General features: G+C 34.4%; 1 protein-coding gene across 21 annotated transcripts in view; it reads right to left on the bottom strand.

Annotated features, from left to right (window-relative positions):
- Window positions 1–15,764, bottom strand: part of RBM26 (RNA binding motif protein 26) — an 85,838-nt gene that overhangs the window by 40,434 nt on the left and 29,640 nt on the right. For 13 of the 21 annotated variants that reach the window (XM_077855261.1, XM_077855255.1, XM_077855259.1 and 10 more), the window contains exons 2-9: window positions 14,882–15,000; window positions 14,116–14,252; window positions 10,954–11,042; window positions 10,094–10,311; window positions 8,127–8,387; window positions 6,815–7,054; window positions 6,203–6,373; window positions 5,284–5,439 (exon numbers count right to left, since the gene is read on the bottom strand). In XM_077855261.1, the coding sequence (XP_077711387.1) occupies window positions 5,284–5,439; window positions 6,203–6,373; window positions 6,815–7,054; window positions 8,127–8,387; window positions 10,094–10,311; window positions 10,954–11,042; window positions 14,116–14,252; window positions 14,882–15,000 (1,391 nt within the window). The remainder of the gene's footprint in view (window positions 1–5,283; window positions 5,440–6,202; window positions 6,374–6,814; window positions 7,055–8,126; window positions 8,388–10,093; window positions 10,312–10,953; window positions 11,043–14,115; window positions 14,253–14,881; window positions 15,001–15,764) is intronic. The other 8 variants (XM_077855257.1, XM_077855262.1, XM_077855263.1 and 5 more) reach the window with 3 other exon arrangements.

Raw genomic sequence — 15,764 nt, 5'->3', positions numbered from 1 at the left:
AAGAAAAGAGAGCACAAATTAATATTTTCTGTTTATCACAGCTACTTCCTTAAATGCATACTGAAAACAAAGTTCTAGCTTTTTTGTCCAAATGTGCATCTTTAGAAGAAATAGAAATAGATGTAGATTCAAATATAATAATCTAAGGGATTTTAACTATTCTGAATTCATTTCATATCTAAAATGTCTAAAGACTTAATAATTCTTACATGTCAAATTAAAATATGACTCTGCAGATTGCTTCTTTTGGGGGCGGGGTGAGGGGTGGTGGCGGCAGTGATAAAATCCATATCACTGTTTCCATTTGCCATCACCCTCTCCTCACCATAAATAAATAAATGTACAAACAAATAAACCATCTTGAGGCTCTGAATTCATAGTTTTGAAATCAAATGAGCAATCTAAATTTAACATTTATTCAAGTTTTAATTTATTCAAAATTTAACATTAATCCAGTGACCTTTAAGAATTGAAAACTTAAAAAAAAAAAAGAATTGATAAGAGTTGTGATTGAAGTTGCCTATTTAAATACCAACACAATAACACAAAGCATACCTGATTTAAAAAGGTATTTAAGACTGAAAAGCAGTGCAAAAGAGCTATATATATTTGCTACATTCAACATTTTACATTTGCTTAATTGGAATGTGACAAACATAGGTATATTTCACCTGTTTTTCCAAAACGACACTAAAGCTTAAAACACGAAAACCTTAATCCACAACTTTAAAATCCTTTTTTTAAAGATAGATAAATAGATTACATATCAAAATAACTTAGGGTGTTTCAGCACAAGCTCTCTCATGGATGGCTACGACTCTGATCTCCACGCAGGAAATCGCATCAATCTCTACCACAAATGAACTCTGTTCTATGAATCAGTCCTCAATTTCTAACTTGTTGGTTTTCTCTGGCCATCTGGGTCTGGTAATCCTACAAGTTTCTGAAAACTAACTACAGTACATACAAGGTACAAATTATCTTCATATCAAATGTATTTTCTAAATCTTTCTTAAGCATTTCTGTTAACAAAACTACTGTGTGATTTCTGACATTGCCCACATCCTTTCAATTCAGCTTGCATTTATTTCCTCTTATTCTCGCTGAGACAACCTTGGTACAAACTTGCATTACTGTTCACCTAGTCTACTGTATTAACTGGATTTCTGCTTCTGGTCTCCTTCCAGCAACTTTCCCTATATAAAGAACTAGCAAAATCCGTGCCCCAGAGCTCTACTGCTTTCCTTCATCTTCAACCTCTTCCTCTAAACTAGCACTTCCTATCTACATTGAAGCAAGCTCAAATTACCCCGTTTCTAATAGAAACCTCATAAAACTACTTCCCCTCCAGCTACAGCTCTCTCTCCGCCTCACAGCTATTTCCTAAGAGATGTCTACACTTGCTAACTTGCTTCCCCAACACTCATTCAACTTCTCTTCCAAAAATTGGCAGCTGCTGTCATTACTGCACTTAACTTGCTCTTCCTAAATTTGCTGATGCCCTAACTTGTTGCTTAACCTTATAAATACATCTCAGTCCTTCTCTTACTTGACCTCTTGAGGATTAAATGCTGTCTCTCCTATCTCCTCTTGATTTTCAGGACTCCCCACTCCCGGCTTTTGTTTCTGCCTCTTTTATTTCGTTTTCTCAGTGCCCTATGTAAGCTCCCCCTTCTCTGCCCACTGCTTCAAATACTGTCATTCTCCAAGTTACTTACTTGGACTTTCCAGTCTTGCTCTACACAATTACCCTAAGACATCTATCACTGTGGCTTCATTCAACATTTTTGGTGATTCTCAAAGGGAAGGAGAGTGGATCAGAAACACATTAAAAGGGCTTTCAAAACCTGTCAGGCTTGCAGATTTGGACATGCCTCTTTCCATCTCCCTGTACCTCCCACAAATACAAATGACACAGAAGATTAAGAACCACTGTTCTACATGCTTATGATTAGAAATCTGTATTTTCTAAGCCAACTGTCTCTTAAAGACCTGACTTCCAGATCCTATTTCTGAATGGACATTTCTCTTCAAATGCCCCAGGACACAACAAATTAAACACTTCTCAAACTAAATTCATTTTCTTACCAAACCTGTTCTTCCTCTCAAATGATGATATTATCAGCTGCCCAGTCATCCAGAACAGAAACCTGGTATCTTTAATTTCATTCTCTCCATTTCACCCATTCTAAGTCCCACAATCCAATAATGTCGTCAATTCTTTCTATTCATTTTAAATCTTTCAATTCCCATTGTTAGTACACATGATCATCTCTTTTTCTAGAATTCTTCAAATGCCCTTAAATGGTCTCTCACCTCCCTCCACTTATCTTCTCCCTCTGTTTCAGTCATAAAAGTTCTTTCAGTTACTCAAAAGTATTATGGAATGTAAGTGCTTCATCTACCTCCTTTTTCTGGCTAACTCTGACTTATCCTATATTTCCATAGCAAAACAAGTAGAAATATCCAGTCTCTAACACCGGTGATGTTCAGAGTGCAAGTTGGCAGTTTCTTTGCCCAATTGGTATCCTCACAGGATCAATTCTGCAATAGAATTTGTGGCCTTACTCCTGCCTCCCATGGCTGGTTCACTGGTTTTCTTGAAGCTTTTGAGCTATCAAATATCCTTTTTAACTTTACAAGTTCTTTATCTGAAGGTTCACTAAGAAAGGCAGTGATATGTTTTTCCTCCAGTCATTGTAATGTGTTTTTTCCAACTCATCTATATCCTCTCACTTAGATTCTTTGTTATTTATTTAAAGAATGTTAAAAACAGAAGCAAATTCCCCTTGGTATATAATTAGCGAATGTGTCTATTAACAATATATACTGAGTCCTCCCTCCCCCCAGTGTCCTTTATTTTTTATTTATTTTTTTTTCCCCAGTGTCCTTTTAATGAATTATTTTTAATGCTTAAAATTTTCAGCACTGGTTTTGTTGACAATAAATGGAAAACCACTTAGTCCTTATTCCTACCTATATCCAATCAAGGAACATCTATCAAATTCCCTACCTCTTTAGAAATCTGGAAAGAACAACTCTCATTTGGTTGCTCTTATTAATTCTAAGGTATCAATGGGCCTAAATTTTTTCATTTGTTTAATAATGATAATTCCCCATCAAGTTTAAATTACAAAACATAATAATATAATTATCACATAAGTCTATGACAAATTTAAATTAAGGCCATCATCTACAGACTATAATAAATGTATACTAATTATAAAATAAATAATATTAAAAGCTTTTAATTATGTATCTATCACCATTCAGGACAAATAAGTTTCAAAACAAATGGGCAAAAAGATGAAAACATTTTGGGGGGAGGAAGAATGAAAAAAGAGAAGAAAATAGAAGTATAGGTATTACTCAATTTAAATAGGTTGCTAAATCAGTTCTGTGGTAATAAAAACAATGTCAGTAGTGGAGAATATATTCCTAGGCAGGCCACAAAAATACTATATAATGTATATGAAGTACTAAAATAATCATTATATACAATGATTCTATTGGAAAAGGCATTCAAATTTCTAACCATACATACTAGACATTTCTCGCTCAATAGGCCCACTTCCTCTAACTTGTAACTACACATATATGGAGGTGAAATTACCATAACCACAACTTCTATATGGTAAGATTTATATGCAAGGAGTATAATCCCTCTTCCTTTTCATGATCATCAACAAAAAAGTTTGCCAGGCATTGGAATGAGCTAATAAATACTAATCTGTAGCAGCATTTATTTTTCCACTCCTAAGCAGCAAGGTAAGAAAGAGATGACTTCATATGGGAAGTTCCAGTAAAAGCAAATAGTATTGGTATGATGAAAAGAAAGGTGCTAGGTAGTGACCCAAAGAAGGGGTTTTCTCTGAACTAGTCAGGAGAGACTTGGGAGATAAAGAGCCACAATCTTAAGGGGCTTACAATTTTCATTTATAAGCAATCTTATATCCCGTACATAAAACCGTTAAAAAAATCTTTTTCTTCTGCTGTCATTAATGATAGCTATTAGAATTCCTCAATGAGAATTTAAGGTGAAGGAAAGGTGGCATCCACATGAAATGCTTTCCTTTGATCTCAGACGATATAAATTAAGTTGGGTATAAACTACAATGTTCCTCACATCCCTATTACAAAAAGTTCTCTGAACACTCAAGTTAGATGCAGAATTTAATAATTTCAATGAACAAATCAAAAAAAAATGAAAAGTGTAAGTAATCACAAATTCACTAAACCATATTAGGTATTGACTTATTTAACAAGTTAGGACTCTTATTAATGACTGATGAGGCGTAACTTTTTTTTTGACTAGGAAAAAAAGACAACAAGGCAAGACTATAAAGAAAATGGGATTTATTTATTTATTATTATTACTTTTGAAAATGGGATTTAAAAGTTAGCTGAAGTAGTTAGGGAAAAAAATATATTTTATTGGCCTACATAATATTTTCCATTATGGCTGATAATCCCTCACTTCCTGATACATGTAGCAAATGTTCCCTCTTTCAAATTAATCTGAACTCTCCCTCCTCTGAACCTTCATATCAGTTTGCACCTCCAGTACAGCAGTTTTGTTGCCCCAGCTTTTAAGTTTATCGTCTAAACTCTTATTTAGAAATTTTATTAAAAAGCTTGTCTCCTCTAAGAAAATTTTAAAAACTAAGAAGTCACTTCCTAAAAACAGAATTCCTTTTCCTTAAAATATTATAAGCAAACCAGTATCAAATTCTTACATGTAAAATACATATCAAGCACAAGTTTGTAAGACTAATTTCATTATCCAATGTAAAAAAAAAAATCTATCTTTGGGAATTAAAGCCAGTTTCAATTAAGACTGCAAATGATAGGGGTACCTGGGTGGCACTCTTGAGTTTGGCTCAGGTTATGATCTCAGGGTCCTGAGATCAAGCCCTGTGTCATGCTCCTCACTGGGTGTGGAGCCTGCTTAAGATTCTCTCCTCCCCTCTGCCATTCTCCCTCCCAATAAATAAATAAATCTTAAAAAAAAAAAAAAAAAAAGACTGCAAACAACAGAAAATTCCCCCCAAAAAAGCTAACTTAGAAAATATATACTTTCAGGAAATTTCTTTCCCCCTGGATAATAGGATAAAGTGTCACCAGTGACACAAATAGAGAACCACATATTACCTTTTCTCTTAAGAATCAAAGGATCAGAGGATTACACTTAATCACCATCCCTTACTCAACCCCAATAAGTGCAAGACCATATTATGTTTTGCCACTCTTGATATGAAAATAAGAAAAGATTAATCATAGTACCTCTGGGTGGCAAATCCATATCCCCTGACGTTAGTCCTATCAAGTTAGGCCTCTGTGCGTGCACTCTGTGTCTATACATAGGTCTGGAAGTGTTTGTTATGCTTGGGGCTTCAGGATTGTAGCCATCTGTGTCATATGTATCTGGTAATACAAAAACTGTAATTAAAAAACAATTATAAAACACCACTTGGTAATTTTTTTATATTGATGATAAAAAAATAAATTATATAACATTACTAATACATAGCTAACATACTATATATATTACAAAGAAAATTTAGTTTTATAAAAACAAAAAGGTTAAATAGAAATATAACTTAGTCTTTTAAAAAACATAACTGAGAACTTACATTTAATATACATTCATCATGTCTATATTTTATTCTGTATGATTTAAGTAAGAAAAATAAATGTAATAGAGCTAGTCACTGTCCAAATGTTTTTAAATTCCTATCTAAAACTCTGCTCTAGGCATGTCTGGGTGGCTCGGTGGTTGAGTGTCTGCCTTTGGCTCAGGGAGTAATCCCGGGGTCCCGGGGTCAAGTCCTGCATTGGGCTTCCTGCAGGGAGCCTGCTTCTCCCTCTGCCTGTCTCTGTCTCTGTCTCTCTCTCTGTGTCTCTCATTAATACATAAAATCTTTAAAGAAAGTAAGTATAGGGATCCCTGGGTGGCGCAGTGGTTTAGCGCCTGCCTTTGGCCCAGGGCGCGATCCTGGAGACCCGGGATCGAATCCCACGTCAGGCTCCCGGTGCATGGAGCCTGCTTCTCCCTCTGCCTGTGTCTCTGCCTCTCTCTCTCTCTCTCTGTGACTATCATAAATAAATAAAAATTTAAAAAAAAAAAAAAAAAAAGAAAGTAAGTATAACTCTGCTCTAAAACTTCACTGCATTATGAATAAAAAGAGGGGCAAAACTGCACCTGCAGTAAAAAGAGAGGGTGGAGCAGGAGGAGGCTGGTGATGAATGCCAGTTGTTACTACAGTAGGAACAGAACTGGTTGCAGAGTTTGGGGGAGCATCCATGCCAGATGGCTGCAAAGGAGGAAGTGGAGGTGGTGGTCCTGTCAAAACCAAAGAATAAGAAATATCATCTGAAAGCAAACAAATAAAATAAGTTACTGTATATCCAAACATGATATTCTCATTAATCAGCAAAATTATAGTATCTATCAACTCTAAGCCCTTACAACTTATTAGTTTTCTAGGGTAAAATATCCTTTTAATGGATTCCAAAACAGGTTTATCTTAAGCTATAAAGGAATACTGAGAGCTGGGATTCATAAGGGATATGCTAAGTCAGGGCCACTCCAAACCACAGTAAACCAGAGGTTTGGCAAAGCCTGCAAGCAAGGGTATATTTTAAATAAGAGTATCTTGCCTTTAGTATCTATGCCTTTAGTATCAATGCCTTTTTTAGCAGGCATATTTAGGATTAGGTATTTTTAACAAAAGCAAATATCAAACTATTAACTTTTTAAAAAGACTATGAATGGACAGATAACAGGTACTGGTGAGCAAATATATTTACTTACCTGTGACAGGTGGTAGGCTGGGTGGCAATGGGCCTGGTGGTGGCACTGGGGGTCTCAGATTCACAGGTGGGGGTGTAAGAATTGGGGGAGGTGGGGGAAGTCCAGGAGGAGGTGGTCCTTCAACAACTGGAGGCTGTGCTGGGAAAGGCAGCATGCCAGGAAGATTCACATCTTCTACAACTACAGGGTCACTTCCGTGGTCAAAAGGGCACATGTCTCCTCTCATACAGAAACCTTTTTCTGTAAGGGAGAATAATCAGAAGTATGGAAAGTGTTGGATATATACATTTTCTGTAAGTTAACAAAGGCAAGAAATTTAAAAATAAGAATATTTTTAAATGTTGGGCAAGTGTAACTAACCATAACACAAGAGTTAATTTCCAGCAATATAAAATCCTTGTGAAGTAGATAATACACCCAACATACGCATTAAAAAATATATCAACAAGGGCACCTGGGTGGCTCAGTCGGTTAAGCGTCTGCCTTTGGCTCAGATCATGACCCCAGAGTACTGGGACTGAGTCCCACATCTGGCTCCCTGCTCAGCGGGGCAGTCTGCTTCTTCTTCTCCCTCTGCCCTTTCCCCCTACTTGTGCTCACTCTCCCTCTCTCTCAAATAAATAAATAAATAGATAGATAAATAAATAAATAAATAAATAGTCTTTATTTTTTTTTAAATAAAGTCTTTAAAAAATAAAAATTTAAAAATGAAAAGTATATCAAATTAAAATTAGTAAACCTAGCTAGCAAGATGATATAAAACTTCTACATTCTTTGTCATTAGAAGCATTTCCTTTAGCATTCCCTTTATTCAAATCTTACTTAAAATTTTCAGAATATTGCAACTACAGCTTTAATACAATTTACAAAACCTTTACAGTAAAACTTTGAGAGGCTTCATTTATAAAATTCTTACAGGTAATATTCACATTTCTAGGTTCTAATTCCATGCCAATAACCATTTTTTTAAACCATTTATTTCTAAAGAAGTGAGTTTTGTCAAGAATGTTTTAGTAGGTGATTACCAGATAACTCAGTAGATACTATTCTTGTTTGGTCAACTCCAAAAATATATTAAGACTTGTGTGTAAATAAGCATTATATTTCAATTGATGTACAATATTCAGTAGTGACTAATGAAGGTTTAAATAATACTGAAGAATTCAAGAGTGCTTAAGACTAATTTACCACCATTTCCAATAGGTTAATTATCTTTCAGTAACTCTGCAACCCAACCTTTACAACTAGATTCTGTAAATTTAGTCAACTGGAAATACTAATTCAGTACTTTATGAAACAATAAAAGACTTACCATCATAGTCTCTACACCGTTTCTTTGGCATTGGTGGTCTTACATAGGAGTTATGGTCCACTTGGTCTTCATGAAATTCAGACCAACTTTCGGTAGTGTTATTACCATGATGAGTAGGAGCAATTACTGTAATAGTGCTGCTCAAAGTAGGTACAGGGTAGTGACCAGATGAAATATTAGGTACTGAAGAGACTGGAGTATAATTGTTTTCCAGTGGATCTGTTCTATCCAGGTCGTATTTAGGTTTTACGAGATCCCTTTCTGCAACAAAATATAAAAAATTTAGAAAACTATATAAAAAAAAAAGTCCCAGACCTACATTTTCTCTGTGTTTTGGTTAACACAGAGAAAATGCTCAAATTGTACTCAATCCCTTTCTTTTAAAAACTACTAAATGAATACACAATATTCCAAAATAAACTATTTCTTTGCAATATGACCTAAACTATAAAATCACACAAAATTTGCTATATTTAATGAGCTTTTTTTCCTTGGAGTTGTTTACACAAAAAAGACATTATTTTCTTCAGTGCAATCTTAGTATGTTAAACTTCAGCCCACAAAACAAATATACAATAAAAGTATGTTTTTTTTTCCTGTGATGAACATTTAGTTGTAATCCACCTAAAGATCCCAGCATGACTTTATAAATCAACAGTATATGCTATTAATAGCATTAATAGTGAAAGCTATTTATTAAAGATGGAAATCAGTGAGCCAAGAGGAAAAAGAGCTCATATTAAACACAAACTAAGCCATTAACTGGACTGTGGTCCCAAGGAGAAAGAAAAGGTATTAAGATTAGTTAAGTGAAGCAATATTGCACAAAGGCCTAAAATACCAAGATCACAGAGAGGGGAAACTCAGAGTAACAAAGAAGTATAAAGCTTATACAACAAAGGCCATAAATATTATTTCCCAAAGACTAAAGATGGCTGTAGAATAAAGGCTAAAAGAGTAGCAAAAATCTAAGCTTGGGTAAAGATGTTCCACTTCCAAGTGTTTTAGTTGTTTTATTGCCTAAAGCATCTTTCTTTCAATAACGTACACTAGAAGAAAAATTATACATGTTGGAAATGATATGTTCTTGCAAATATACGCATCTGTAATGAGAATTTTAACTGTTTTCTTAATTTTAAAATGTAATGCTTATATAATACATTGAACATATTTATAGTTTAATGAATTTTATCTATGTGCACAGGTAAAATCAATCATAACTAAAAGAATATATATACATAGATACATGATTATCACCCCCCAAAAATATCCTTGCACCCCTTGATAATTTTCTGCCCATAATTCCATCCCAAATGACCACTGATTTGTTTTCTGTCACCACAAATTAGTTTGCATTTTCTAAAATTGTATACACGTGTATACTCTTATTGTCTGGCTTATTTCACTCAGTATTAGTATTTTGAAATTCACCCTTTTGTGACATAGATATAAAGTTCTATCCTTTTCTTCCACTGTATGGATGCATCAGTTTAGCCATTCACATGACATTTGGGTTGTTTCTAGTTTTTGGCTATTTCAAAGGAAGGTATGATCATTTGTGTACAGTCTTTGTGTGGAAATACACTTTTGTTTCTCTTCATAAATACTCTGGAGTTGATATGGCTGGGTCATTTGGTATGTCTAAATTTAAATTTAAGTTACTGTGTTTTCCAAAGAGTTCTAGTTTATCTCTATCCTTACCAATACTAAAGTCAGCCTTTTCACTTTCAGTCATTGTAATGAGCGTGCAGTGGTGATTCACTGTCGTTTTAATTTGCATGAAATAAAATTTTTAAAAGAAATTTTTAAAAAAGCATTCACTTGGACCACAAAATACATCAAATGAGAAAAAATGAAAACACCAACAAAAACTAAAACCATTTTTAAAACACTCAAATACAGTTTATTCACAATAGAAGAATACTAATCAGAACATAATATACATATATACAATGTAGATTATTTACCTCGGCTTCGTGTTCTGCTTCTACTTCGCGTCCTGCTTCTATCCCTATCCCTGTCACGAAGCCTCTCTTTACTCCAACTTCGACTCCGACTCCTGCTGTAACTGCGACTTCGGCCTCGTCTTCTATTGTACCGATCTCTATATGAATCTCTTCGAGGAGGGTTTCGGTCATAATCTCTTTTGCGAGAACGATCATCTTTTTTCCTCTCATCACGACTTCTAAAGAAATAAATGATCACTTTTAGGAAAATAATTACATAGATACAGAAAAAAAACCATTAAATGTACAAGTCACTCACATTTGATTCCTGTAACATGATTCTTTATCCCTCCACAAATATAGGAAACTCAAATTGAAAAACTGAACATCTGCTCAAGAATTCTAAAACCCTTTTTAAAGGGAAAAAACTCTGAAAGTCTCAATCCCTAGTCTTATATACCAAGACACCTATACACTTAGCATCCATACATCATGTTTTATAGTACATGTTGTCCCGTACTTCACACTTAAGGCATATATCAATCTACTGTACTCTGCTTTTCAAGCCTTAGTGGGAAAAATAATTTATTCACACTGAAAGGAAACTTCATGCAAAAAGGTTCTCACATTGAGATTTCACTGGAATTTGAAGTTAGAAATAAATACAATAATAATTGTTTGCCAAGCACTATACTAAACCTCCTTTCCAGGACCTAGAAATCTGACACAGATATTCTCGGTAAGAAAATTATTGAGTTATATGTTCCTAGACCAAGAGAAGAGTAGACATATCTTGCCCCTAGATGAATCATAATCAAGTCTAAGCATTCATATAAAAGATACATCCAATATCTGAACACTGAACATGTTCAATCAATCACCTATTTTCTCTGTATCGGGAACTTGACTGGGGTGGACTATGATTTAGCCTTCTGGAAAACTTCTTCTCTCGCTCTTCCTCCTTTGTTATCTGATATACAAAAAAAATTTTGCATAAGTTTAGCGAATTATTCTTTGCCATGTTACTATTTCCGTGATTTAAATAATATTAAAACACAGATGTGAAATTGCTCTCTTCTAAAGCATTAAAAAAACAAATTTCTCTTCTAATACAATCATTTAATTTAACCACAGAATAAAGGCTTGCTGAAAGTTAAAAGTGAATGCTAAATAGAAACTCAGAAATGTTTATCTTAGATAACAGTGTTGAGAAAACACTTAGGCAAATGTCCTCATTTTAACACTATTAGTAGAAAGTCAATTTTATTTCTTCTTTCAAAATTCCAACATGGATTTGGTCTAGCACCAAACACATTAGGAAATATAGAAGAATGCATTAGAACTAACCAAGTCAGAAAAAGAAACATAAGAGAGAATGATACATAAGGTCAAATAGTTCTCCAGTTTCTCATAGCAGTATGGCAGCTATATATTTCTCTTTTCTAAAAAGGACCTTCATTTGTATTGTATTAATAGAAAGCAGGCCTGGAAAACATTCCCTTTATCAATGCTACTTTACTGAGGCCAGAATTTTTCATGCTATACTGTCTAGAACACTGATTACATAGGATAGTAACAGGTGTTACTAGAAAAAAGATTTAGAGGATAAACCAATACAGGAAGTATTGAACATGTAGCTTCTGTAAATACGGCAAGTCTCCAGATTTTGCATTTTTAATAAGAACTCTAAGACATTTTGACTCAGTGTAAAGGATAACATAACAGTGTCCCAGTTTATTCCAGTTGTTCCAATACCTCTCTGGGATAAGACCCTCTCCTGTCAGAAGTGTCCAATATTGGATGAGAAATTAAATGGAAATCCTATCAACAGGCCAAACTCTGAGGAACACTGCTTTAAAAACCCTTTTTCCCATCTTTTTTTCCTTATAAATACTTTCATTCTCCTCTTGCCACCCATTTCGAACCTCCCCCATTCATAAAAACAGGGTTCAATGCACCTTTTTTCCCTTCTACTTGCTTCAACACACACTCGCAAGTAATTTATGTTGATACATCATCATCTTCCACAGTACATGCTCAACTGGGAACTTTTACTATACCCATGGTATTTTAAATCCAGGTTGTCATCTGACATTTTGACAGTTCTGAAAGATCAGGGATAAATATCCTTCACAATTGGTCAAGAAAACTGTGGAGAAATATTATTATGTCAATAGACGTAAGACTAAGGTTTTACCACTAACTCGTTTTGGGGAAGACTCCTTACTGCTTCTCAAATCAAGGACTACTTAAGATTTTTAAGAATCAAAATATAATTTGCAATAGCAGATATCTAGAACCAACCCACCAAACTTCCATTGGCAGGCAAAACTTAAATTATTGGGCAACTCTATGTGGCATTAGCAGTTGCAGCACAATAGCCACTATCTTTTTCTTCCTTATTAACAGAACCCCTCTACTGTTAGATATGAAATATACACAAAATAATTTCTGGTCTTCCCTTGCACCAAGTAGTGAAGGGGTGTTTTATGTGTGTGTCTGTGTAACTATCTACATGCATGTATGTGTAAATATGTTCAAATACAGAAATAAAAATATATTTGAGAATTACTACATAATATTATACATATATTTATATTAATACATAATAAACAAGTATTACTTCCATAATCTGGAAAGAAAGATTATGAGGGGAAAAAAACTCAACCACATCTTCCACCATGCAACAATCTCTCAGTAGTAATAGGAACTGCCATTTATTGAAAATATATTATGCGCTATACACTATGCCAAGTGCTTTACAGGTATTATTTTATTATTACTCACAACAACCATATAGTATTTCCATTTCACAGCTGAGTAAACTAAGACTTGGAAAAGTAATGTTTTTTAAGGTCATAAAGTAATGACTGATGAAGCCAAAATTTTAACCAAGATTTATTCGACCTACAGCTAGGCTAACTGCAGAAATCTAACAGCTTAATACCAATTATTTTTGTTTGAATTACAATCTTTAAACATCAAATTGATGATATCTGGATTTTTATGATTATTAAGAATGGTAAATAAAAAGTAATAAAGTTATAAAAGGTAAATTCTTCAAATCTCCTAAAATGGGGTACCTGGGTGGCTAAGTTGATTAAGCATCTGCCTTCAGCTCAGGTCATGATCCCAGGGTCCTAGGATCAAGCCCCATATGGGGCTCTCTGCTCCTCGGGGAGCCTGCTTCTCCCTTTCCCTCTGCCTGCTGCTCCTCCTGCTTGTGTTCTCTCTCTCTCTTCCTACCCCACCCCTGCCCCAACAAATAAATAAATAAAATCCTAAAATTAAAAAAAAAAATCTCTTAAAGGATGAAGTCATGCCCGCTGCTCTGTGAAGGTCCTTTTACATGACCACCTTACAAATAGTCCCCTACAAAATGCATACAGGACAGAAGCAGATAGATCTAATGTCAATCTAATTATTTTCAGAAAACATAGATAATCCAAGTCCATATTTGTAAGATACTATGCAGAAAAGAGTTGAAAAGCAAGCTTGACACTGTTATCCTTAGAAAGGCCTTATAAGGTAGTCCCTTGACTGGTGTCTGCGAACTTTGATTTCTGGAGGGTTCCCATCATTCCCAGATAATAATAGCTCACTTTATACCTGACTGTGTCAACGATATGGTTTTATGTCAACCACATGCTTTCCTCTGGGAGTCTGGAATTTTGGTACAGAGTAGACAGCAGATGCATCTGTGACCAGCCCAAAATAAAAACCTCACACACTGAGTTTCTAATGAGTTTCCCTAGTTCAAAGGCGTTAAACCTACTTGTTAAGTGCATCCTGTATGACTCCACTGGGAGAAGGCTCTGGAAGCTCACATCTGTTTTCCCCCAGACTTCAAAATACCTACTTTTTCTCTTTGCTGATTTTGCTGTAAGAAGTCATAGCCATGAGTATGACTCTGTGCTAACTCCTATGATTGCTCCCAGGGATGGTCCTGAGGATTCTTGACACAAATCAGAAAGTTGAACTAGGTTTAATTATTCCTTATATGTTTTTAAAGAACAGCTAAGGTTTAACACACAAACCCTTACCTCCTCTTTTTTTATATCTTTTTCTTGGTGCTGAAAAAATTCTACCTTTAAGCTTCCCGATGATGGCTGCTCTGGAGGAGGTAGATAACTCTTTGTATTCACAGCATCAAAAAGTTTTTCCACAAATATCTGGGTCTCTAAAAAGAAAACCAAAAAACCACAGATTAAAGATATTTGCTAAGAAGTGAATTCTCCCCCTCTACACATCAGAATTCAAGATGATGAAACATACACTGACTTTCATAACTGTAGGAATTATACTAAGATCAACAGCTTCCTAACTAGTGTGCCATGACACAGATCTATGGTAATACTAATCCACTCAATTTTAGCATAGCGGAACTAGGGTGGTCAGAGTTTCTCAGCCAGTCGCCTCCAGCCAGGACTAGTCTCCACGTACCCTGTGCCCTGAGTGCCAAACATAATTATCATTATCCAGATGGTGGCAAAGTGAAAAAATTTTAAAGCACTATCTAGGCATCATTACAAATAGTTTCTTAAGCAGTACTATCTTTAAAGAAACAAGTATTCATTTACTTAATCTTTTAAGGAAAAAATATCAGCATGCTTTAAGAAAGAGAATAAAGATACTAATTTAAAAAAGGTGTCCATTATAAATAAGCTATAGCTATAATGAGTAATAATACTGTTTGTTCAACTTTGTTACAATTAGAGTCTGTTCTCTTATTGAGTTCCTTTATTATGGAAAATCTTGCTTTAAAGGATTTATTAAAATCAGCTATTATTTTTAAACCAAAGATTTTACCTTTTTGAAGAAATACATCCAGCTGATCAATACATAATGCCTTTAACTCTTTCTCACTTTTGTCTTTCTTTACCAAAGCAAGAACATATTTTGCTAGGGCTGATGGATCTGCATCACAACTGAAGAAAAAAAAGCAACGTTGAAGGAAATTTAGTCATAAACAATTACACATTTTAAAAATTCTAGTTACAAACTGAATTAGTTTGTATGATAAATCGTTGAGTTAATATATGTAAAAAGCACCAACCCCAATGGAAGGGAATGAAGAAATATAAGTTCTCCCTTATAGTAATATATTTTACACGATATACATAGCCATTATTCTGTATCCCTCCACATACGTACTAATACATGTATTAAAAACTCAGTAGGATTTATTATTAAAAAGAGAAGTTATAATGAAGTAAAAACAGTACCAATGTATCAAAAACTACTATTAGTATGGAACCAATAAAAATACAAAAAGTGCCCTCCCCTTCCCAGTATCCCAAGAACTAAATAGCTAGAAAATCAGACAGAGAAGGCAATAAAGGAAAACCTGAAAACATACTAAAGACATATTACTTTAACAACAGAAAAGAAAGTTTAGAAATAAACCCAAATATATGAATTTTTATTTTGTAAAGGTGGCATCCAAGTCAATGAGTGAGATGAACTACACAATAGTATTGAGACAAGCTGGTAGTTACCTATTTAAAAACTAAGTTGGTTCCATACTGATTCCATACACAACAAATCAAAAACCGAAAAACATGAAAACACTAAATATTAGGAAAAAACAAGAAAGTTATTTTATAACTCTAGAGTATTGAAAACTTTCTCAGTTATGACAGAAATCTATATTACAAGAGTAATTTGATTATACAAAAAAAAAAAAGCCAAA

This window comes from Canis aureus, chromosome 17 (assembly GCF_053574225.1).
Source record: "Canis aureus isolate CA01 chromosome 17, VMU_Caureus_v.1.0, whole genome shotgun sequence".
In the NCBI taxonomy this organism is placed as follows: Eukaryota; Metazoa; Chordata; class Mammalia; order Carnivora; family Canidae; genus Canis; species Canis aureus.
This window is presented reverse-complemented; position numbering and strand designations above follow the sequence as displayed.